The sequence below is a fragment of the Piliocolobus tephrosceles genome, chromosome 1 (genome assembly GCF_002776525.5).
Source record: "Piliocolobus tephrosceles isolate RC106 chromosome 1, ASM277652v3, whole genome shotgun sequence".
Classification (NCBI taxonomy): domain Eukaryota; kingdom Metazoa; phylum Chordata; class Mammalia; order Primates; family Cercopithecidae; genus Piliocolobus; species Piliocolobus tephrosceles.
The window spans coordinates 59,320,891-59,330,306 of NC_045434.1; the positions used below are offsets into that span (position 1 = coordinate 59,320,891).

Here is a 9,416-nt window from a genome sequence, read left to right on the forward strand (position 1 = left end):
CTGTTTCTGTGAATTACAATGCCATCCCCTAAAACTGCTGATAAGTCCTCTGGGTATCCTTTGGTGACTGTCAGTGGGGAGCTTTGGCAAGGATTAAATACATGCCTAGTGTTCACTGTGCCTGACAGCTCTGTGACTGTAAGTTTTCTGAATTTTAATGGTTGAAAGTGGATATGTATAGTATGGCCAGCAAGAATTTGGAGGATTATTCACCGAAGGCACCAAGTGGAGGACCCTTAAATCATCTTGTGCATATGGCAGGAAAGCCGAGTGCTGCCTCTGTGGCCTTTGCTCTTGTTTTTGATGAGATGTGAAGCAGTATCCTCCTTTAACTCTTCTAGTTGACCACCACCCCCTTTCTGAATTCTTTCCCTATGTCCTCACTAGCCCATTTTGGCTGTCTCCCCAATTTCTTTAGACTAGGGGTGAGTTTAAGGGCAGGAGAAATTGAAAGTGGTTACTGATTCAATAGAATGAAAGGATATACAGTGTGAAATGTGAGGTCTGCCTATGAAGAAATAAGATATTACTGCTAAATATGCCAGCTCAAAAGATGGAGGGGCTATAATCTCCCTAAAGATTAACAATACAAACTCAATAAATAGGAAGATTGAAAGGAATTTTATCCCTGGAGAAGGGACCATGAGACACATTGTCTCAAAAGGCCCTGATCACCAGGCTGGCCTGGCCTGGCCTGGTCAGGGAGGGCAAAGGAGGATCCTGCCAGGCTCTAACTCACCTTTCCCTCTGTCACCCTACAGGTGTTAACAGAACTGAAATCCGACAACCAGAGGCTGAAAGATGAAAATGGTGCCCTCATCAGAGTCATCAGCAAACTGTCCAAATAGGCTAGGCTCCAGATTTATGAGGAAACAAAGGGACAGTATTTGCTGCCCCCACCCCTCTTTTCCAGTCCTTGCCTTCCAACCAAAAGAAATGGATGTTTTGGTGGAAGGACACTTCTTTCTAACACCCTCTTCAGTCACCTCTATACACTCTACATTTTCTCTGCACTTTCAATGCCCTGTTCTTCCAAAACCCCTATCCCAAGTTTTATGACAGTTTTAATTGAAGCATGATTGTGATAATTCGAGCCATCTGGAGAATGCTCTGGGGAGTACACTAGGCTCAGCTGTGGACCCCTGAACTTCCTGCTGCTCAGCTACTTTGTCCACATTGGATTTGGTCCAAACATGTAAGGCTTCTACCCAAATCAGTATCCTTCAGCTTTTTACATTGACCCAGTGTCCTCTGATATAAGTGAGTCTTGTGGTAGCCACTCCGGGATCCTGATTGGGGTGTCAAGAGAAACAGCAGGATGTTGAATCGATCATCAGATGGCTTCTGGAGCTGTTAGCATTCAAGGTGACAGTGACTGCATTGAGGTGCTCTATTCTTCTTCACCTCTCAGGAACTGACTTTTATTTTTTCTATCAACACCCAGTAATCTCCCTAACTAGTTTTAACCTTTATTCCTCCCTCATACCTAGCCCTTTCTTCAAGGCTCAAATGGCCCTGGCTTCATATATTCCTTTCCTTTCTATCCTTTTATTTTTTTCCCTTCCCCACCCCCTCACTCAATGGTATAAAAGCTAGGACAGAGCACCTGACCTCAGTTGTCTTTGGCCCTTGTGGGGAATCATTATTCTGGAGACAAGAAAATCATCACTCTGGTGCCTTGGTGGCAGCATCACTGCCCCAAAAGCTAGACTATGGCATAAGTGTCAGCTCATTGTTTTCATCTCCCACTTCCCCCTTCAAAGTGATTTTCTTTATAAGAAAATCTGGCTCTGAATACCCCATTCTGCCTCACGTCCTTGACCTTGTTTTCCTCTCTTCGCTCTGACACCTGCTTCTAATGAGAAATGAAGTCAGTGCAAGGAGGAATGAGAGGTAGGGAGGGGAGATTGTTGGGAGATGGACTAGGAAGTGGAAGCAGGCTGGAAAGACACATATGGTGAAGGTCAAGTATCTGAGGCCACTTGCAACATTGTGGCAAAGAAGGTGGAAGATAGCAGCCCACTGGGCTGTGAGAATAGTGGTGGATTTGATTATTTCCAGTGGTTAGATTTAGCGGAGAGATTTACTTTCTTGGAAATTAATAGGGGAAATGGCACTTAATAGAGGTTTAATGGAATGAAGTACTTTCAACCCATTGATGAGAGTCATGGAAGTTTAGAGTGGCAAGGCCCAGAGGTCATTAGGTCCAGCTTTCTATTATTGTGTCACAGGGACCCCTGCTACCACAGCTTTGACCCATGGGCATGGTCAGGTAGCCTCTGGTGGCTATGCATTTATTACTCAAAAGTTGGGCAACTCTAATCGAGAGAGTTTTTCCTGATTATCAGCTGAAGTCTGCCTGTGGATTCTCCTTGTAGTCCAGATCTACTATCTGCAACTCTTTAACAACTCTTCAGATATGTGCAGTGGGTGGTCTCCCCCTCAGTCTTACTTTGAGCTGCTGTTACCCTAGTCCTTTCAGTCATTCCTCATATGGCATGCTTTTCTTTCCTGTCACATCTTGGCCATCCTCCTGTAGACAAAACTAGCCTTTAAAATATCATGCCCAGGCCTGGAAAGAATACTCTACAAATCCAGTGCAAAATTAAACCATTAGTTCTTGATGAGAGCCTAGCATTAATACTTACAGTATTTTCCTTTTGTAGGAGCTTTATCCCTTGGTTCACTTGAGTGTGCAAGTCATTAAATCCTCATCATTTTAGGGTTAGCAATGATATTCAGTGTTTAGAGTGGTTCATTCCCTTAACATACACTACCTCTGTCTGTTGATTCCTTTCCTGACATGACGTGTAGCTGTCCATGGCCCTCCCTCTGAAACATCACATGCTTTTTAAACTAGAAGCTGTAATTCAAGATCCCAATTCCATAACAGGAGATATGTTTCCTCTGACAAAACCCCATTTTTAGAGTATATAAAATTCTGTCTTCCATTTCCAACCATTTTTCAAGAGAAGCTGCTACTATCTTGGGACTTTGGATTATCATGGGAGTACTGTAAGTTCAGTTCTCAGGGAATGCTAAATTAGCGTAATAAGTTTTATATCTTTCACCATAAGCATTTCCTTCATTCTGGGAGAGGAAATCAATATAAGGTGTTGACTTATTGATTATCCTGGAACATTTTGAGTATTGGGGAAGGAAGATGATACTGCTTTCTCAAGAAAAGAAAATTGGATTATTGGGAATACATCTTGACCCTTTTCCACTCAATAGACCAGGGAAAGGGGTTACAGAGAGTCCCCTCAGATCTGTTTGTGCCTTTCAAAAGCATTGGGGGCAGATTCTCAAAACTCTTAGATTGGTGTTGCACCCCTGCCACTTCACATGGCCCTTTCATGTTAAAGCTGACTTTTCTTGCCAGAAAGTTTTCCTTGTGACAAGAAATTTGCAAGCTTTTCAATCTCAGGAATACTGGATTCTATGGCCAGGAACTCATGAAAGTAAGTGTAAACTGTCCTAGGTAATTTCAGGTACTTTCTCTTATGCATTTAATTTTATTAGATGAACTGATTTCTGGTCTGTCTCCAGAAATAAAATACCATTCCTTCACAACTCCATTGTCTGGAAGCCCCATGAGGTGGTAGTTATAGGCCTTCTACTAGTCAGCAATTCTCTCTGGATACTGGCATCAACAGGTCTCCCTTTTCTTGTGCTGCTTGGACAGGTACCTACCACTGGCCTCTTCAGTGGCCACAATCCTCAGTCCTCACCTGCTGGTTTGGACACTCATGAGCACCCCAGGCAGCTCAAGCTGAAGAAATAGCTGCAGACTTGGCCAACAACATGTGGCACAGGTTTATCACTTAACTTAGAGTCTTCACATGAAATATCAGAATGGGAAAGAGAATGTTCTTGGCACAACTCTGTTTTCATTAATTTGTTATTTTTCAAAAACCGAGCCACACCTTTGAAAGTAATGATTTGGCCATTCCAGAGATTCTGTGGCTAAAGTTTGTTTTTCCAGGGCTGCTGATCCCTTTCCAGATAGCTCCAGAGTATGATGATCCCTAGCCCCATCCCAGTCTCTAGCAAAAGGGTTATGCAAATCTCAGGGTGTTGCCACTAAAGAATCTAAAGAATAGACTTGCTTTGGGCTTACTTAGTGCACCAGATTCTCTAGTGGGCCATTCTCATTTGATGTTCACTAGAACCTTCCTGTCTTCCAACTGCAGAATGTGTTTGCTTCTCTTCTGGGTTTTCTGTGGTTTCTGTGCTAGTTCCCACCCCAAGTTTAAGAAGACTTAGATTCATGTATTGCTATCTGAGGCCACTAGTGAGATTTCAGATCACTGTTTTACAACATTTTACCCATTTCCCTTCCCCAAACCATGTGCTTATTAGATGGTTCCACTCAGGAAGCAAGGAAGCTAAAACTCAACTTAATAGTCTGTGGATCCCATGAAAGTGTGTGTGAACTACTGACCGTTTCTCCACTAGGGGCATTTAATTGAGCCAAAGATGATGGAAGAAGAAACTCTCAAAGCCATGTACTTTGTTAGGTGTCTGGATTTTTGGCCTCTTTGCAGCCTCTCCTAGCAACAGACAGACACTGTCTCAGAGAAAGGCCAGTGTTTCAGTCCAGGCCACTGGTGAGTGTCGGCACCCTTGAGGTGGGCATGGAGTGAGCAGAAGAAGCCTGGAGAAGAGAGAACTATTTAAAGTGTTGCCAGTTATTCAGCTTCCAGGTGGCTTTGCACCTCCAAAGGTGCAAAGAGGAAAAAGAAAGCAGAAAGGATTCAGCATTTAAGCAAAAAGGAAAGGGAAATTCTACTCTACCGGATGAGCCACTGGTTCCACTGGAGCTTTTCAGTGAAGTAACACTGCAGGAGCCCTGATATCCTTCCCTCAGAGATATCATCAGGGGCCCTCAAACCCCATTGTTTATGCCAGCACTGACCGCACTTTAAGGACACACTTATCAATCAGAGGTGGTGCAATTGGCCTATATCTAGGCCCAGTTATTATTGCAGATCTTAGTCACCATACTCTGTTGCCCAGGCTGGATTGCAGTGGTGTGATCTCAGCTCACTGCAACCTCCACCTCCCAGGCTCAAGGGATCCTTTCACCTCACCCTCCCGAGCAGCTAGGACCGCAGGTATGCACCACCATGCTCAGCTAATTTTTGTATTTTTTTTGTAGAGATGGGGTTTTGCCATGTTGCCCAGGCTGGTCTTGAACTGCTGGTCAAGCAATCAACCTGGCTGGGCCTCCCAAAGTGATAGGATTACAGGAGTAAGGCACCATGCCCAGCCCACCATACAGATTTTCAAGGCAGGGTCTAACCCCTCATGTGAGTTCTTCTAACCCAATAAGCAAGGCAGCTTTGAGGACAGAAAAAGGCAACAGAAAAAAGGTAAGACCCTAGAAGTCAGAAGATCGTATTCCAAGGCTACACCTTCCCCTTTTAGTCATGTGACTTTGGGCAGGTCACCCTCCCTGTCTGTAAAATGAGGTTGGACTGGATAATCTTTATGTGCCCTTTCCTTTTGGCTTAAAATTCTGTGATTTATTCATTCTTAGGAAGATCAGAACACTTACTGGGATTTCTGCTTCAAAAATTCTTTCTAATCTCAAAAATCCAAGTCCAAAATTTTTTGTTTTCTTCTGGATTTAAACTGTTTAACATGAGCACATCAAGGTTGACTTCTCATCCTTGTTGGGAAGTGAATTTAATATTGAGGGTAATTGAATGATGTTGCAATGGCTTTCCCTCCTGATGGCTTGGTAAGAATATTAAAGCCTGCAGAGGTGGAAATTGGAGCTCATGGAGAAATGGATAGAAAGCAATTTGTTGCAGGCAGCCTTTGGACAAGTTGTTTTAATAGGAAATAGACCTGCTGCTTCATAGGTTCCCTCAACCACCTTTCCTCAGCTTTCTCAAAATGTGGTCTACATTGGCTCTTCACACCCAAATAGCAGACTAATAGTTCTTCTGCTTAGCACCATCTGGTTCATTGTCTTGAACTCTGCCTTACAGCAGCAAGAAAATTTTCCTCGATAAGAACTTCAATCTTTAGTTCCATTGAGCTGCCCCTCTGGATTTTGGACTATCAGAAGTAGGAGGTTCTGATACCATTCAAGATGATCTTTCCTTCAAAGCAGGTCTGAAGAGGAGACTACCAAAGCAGTAAGTGTTTACAAACCCAGAGTCCACACAACCACATTGCATGGAACAGCACTTGGCTTTCGCAAGCCTCCTACAGGACCTGGTGTAATTGGAGTGAAAGGGCAGAGACCCTGGAAGTGGAGGTGGCTGTGTGCTGCGACGGGAAGAAGGCAGAAGGCCCAGGGGCTTTGGACATAGAGCAGGGTGGAAGCTGCAACTACTGGGAAGGAGAGTTTCACAGAACCAAAGCTTTGGCACACAGAGATGAGTTCTGTCTCACTGGTGACTTCATCCCTCAGGCTCCAACTGAGCAGAGATTTTAATCAGCTTCCTTAATGGGTATTGACACTGCTCAGGAAGCAGTAGACCCTATCAGGGACAGCTATTGATCTCTTGTGTTCTGATTAGATTGTAAAATAGATCAACTTCAACTTCATTGTAGTCCAGGAACTGTTGGTCACAGCTATTAGGAATGAGGTGATTTCTGAGGGCTGAGAAAAAACAGAATCTTGACCATCAGCCGGCAGCTGCATGGTAAAAGAAGATGCATTCATTTCTCCTTTGAGAGTTGGGGTTGAGGGCAAACATAGAACCCAGGTTTGGCTTACAACCCAATGTCCCGGAAGCCCTCCTTCGGGAGAACTGTAAGTAAGTGGTGGGTGTGTCTAAAGACAATACCATTAATGAATGTTTTTGGCCTTACCTAAAAAGGTTTAGCAGTTTAAGGATAACTCTTGCATCTAGCTTATGTGTGTTCACATGCACATTTGCTAGCCCAGAGCTTTTAAAATGAGGTCTGGCAGATACTTGATTACAAATGAGAACTCAGAAACCAATTTTATCCAAGTATATTATTAAATTCTATCTTTTGTTTTTCCCCCTCCCTTCTAATCCCCCAAAGGACCTATTTGAGCTGTTCCCCCAATTCATCTGCTTATCATTTTGGACTGTGAATCTGCCAGAGTGATATTTTCTGTTATTTCTCCTCCAAATTTTTCCCTGATGTTTCCAATAAAGATTTGCTTGGGTGGCCCCTTAAGGTGACATCAGGATGCTCTTATGTCCTTCCAGAATAAACATACACTTCACTCCTCTCCCTCTCATCTCCCTCCACATTCTTAATTCCTTGCTTTTCTCACTTGGAGCCGAGGGTGCTTTAGAGAGGTGGTTTTCCATGAATCAGCCAAGATTCCTGGAGAAGTTGGATATACCAACTACCACCACCACCACCACTGTCCCCTCTTCCAGTTTCAAAGCTCCCTGGCTATGCTAATGTCACCTCAGAGATGAGGTTTGACTTGTAGGCCTGTATGACTCCTCCATAGCCTGGCCAAGGAGACCATGAGTAGCCATATCTGGTTTACTCTTTGTCCTGAGACTGTTTATAGCTTAAAACAGAAGTGTGTCTTCCCAGCACAAACCTAATCAGTGTATCAGTGCATCTGGTGGCAACAGCTCAGCCCATTCAAAGAGCAAGGATTCAGGAAAGGCACACTGATGGTGGGGAGCCTCTTAAGAGCCGCTAATGTTCTCCCAAAATCAGAGTTGAGAGTCCCCTGGGCCCATGTCCCTGAACAAGGGACATGCTAGGGCCAGAAGTAGCTTGACTCTCGCCTAATACCTGTGCCTTTGCCTGTCCTTTCTCCCACTCTACTGAAACCCGGAACCGATTCCTGCTTGCCTTCTGATGAAGAGAGGCCACGTAAAGAGAGTTTGGAGGAAAAAAGACCAGGAGGCAGGCTGCGGGGTAGGAGAAGGTTCAGAGAGGATGCAGCAATCCAGGATACCTCCTTTTCTAGCTAGCATCCCTTGAACTTTTGAAAGGTTGTGCCTACCACTGGCTGGCACACCAGGCAATGATTTCCCTGCAAAAGGAAGGAATGTTTCACCCTTGCATCCTTCTTGGTGAAGATACGGCCTATGCTCAGTTGAGTAGTTCACACTCAAGACTTTGGCTTTATGGTTTTCCTTCCTTCTTGTCTTTGCCCTGACCTTGATCAACAGGGGTGAAAAGAATCACCCTGGTGTCTCCATGCCTCTCCCATTTTAGTGGTAGCATTTTGTGTCTTTACTCCACCCTTCACCCTGTTTCCACCAAGGTTAACGCACCAGATATAACTGTTTTTCAGCTGAGTTGTATGGATTAACTTCAGTCCGCTGTAAATACACCAGGGATGGGGTGGGGTTGGGGGTGTTTAGGGAGAAGAAGCCAGACTTGGTGAACTGAATGTATTTTTATGCAATTTTGAGTGGCCTTTCAACCCTAAGATGAACGGTTTTGTTTTACTGGTTGTTATTATATAGTATTGCGTATTCTGTGTTTCAAAGTTTGGGAATAATAATATTCACATCTATATGATGCCTGTAAACACAACAGTATTTATAAATGAGTAAATAAAACTGTGTTTTAACTTTGTGACTGTCTCTACAGTTCAGAGCATGGGATTTATAGAATCTCACATCTGGGGCAGCCTCTTCTGATTTTACATCCTCTTTACCATTGGTGGGGGCCTTGCCCACCAGCCTGCTACAACTCCTGTCCACATAGAGGCCCCTTCCCCAGGGACAGCCACAGTGAGTCATGGCCACTGATAAGGGTCTCTGGTAGGATCAAGGAATTTCCTAAATGGAGTCAGGCCAAGGAGAAGCCTAGACTGGAGTTCAAAAGAACCATAAGAAGCTATCAAGGTTCCAAGCTTCAAGTAACTAAGAGTGTGGTTATTTCTTGGAAGACACCAGGTTTAAGTGATGATAAGGGTGTTGAGGCCATCCAGGTGACTACTAGCACACTCTAGTACCTGGGAAAGTTGAGGTCTAGGTGGTGATTTCCTTAGGCTCATGGAAGTCTCCTGCCACCACCCTTAGTCATCTGCTGTATACATAAGTCTTCATGAGGTCATTGTTTAAGTAAGTCGGGAGATCCAAAACTATTCTGTCGTTCCAAACTACAAATGTAGTTAACTTGGGGGTTATTGAAGGTTAAATCTAAACTCAAAATGAAGGAGCCATGCCCAGAAAGGAGCTGTTCAGGACCGCTGGCAGGGTTTGTACGTGGGTGGCCAGGTCTGACCCCAGGCAGCCAGGATCTGGGTCTGGTTTCTCCATCCAGCAAGCCCTGCCTCTGGCTTTGCTCAGCCTTGTGTTTCCTGCCAAGCGGAAATCCCTGGTCACTGACTTGGGGAGAGGTCAGGGAGGGAAGATTCTTTTCCCCTGCTGTCACCCAGCTGTTTGCAACCCAAGCAGCAGCAGAACACACACACTTGATGTCATGGTTGAAGAATTCAGTCC

At 44.4% G+C, this 9,416-nt stretch overlaps 1 protein-coding gene across 5 annotated transcripts in view; it reads left to right on the forward strand.

The window, feature by feature from the left end:
* PPP1R12B (protein phosphatase 1 regulatory subunit 12B) overlaps positions 1–8,544 on the forward strand; it is a 235,347-nt gene extending 226,803 nt beyond the window's left edge. For all 5 annotated transcript variants that reach the window (XM_023186835.3, XM_023186836.3, XM_023186837.3 and 2 more), the window contains one exon: positions 762–8,544. In XM_023186835.3, the coding sequence (XP_023042603.2) occupies positions 762–848 (87 nt within the window). In that variant the 3' untranslated portion in view covers positions 849–8,544. The remainder of the gene's footprint in view (positions 1–761) is intronic.
* The last annotated feature ends 872 nt before the right edge of the window (positions 8,545–9,416 follow it).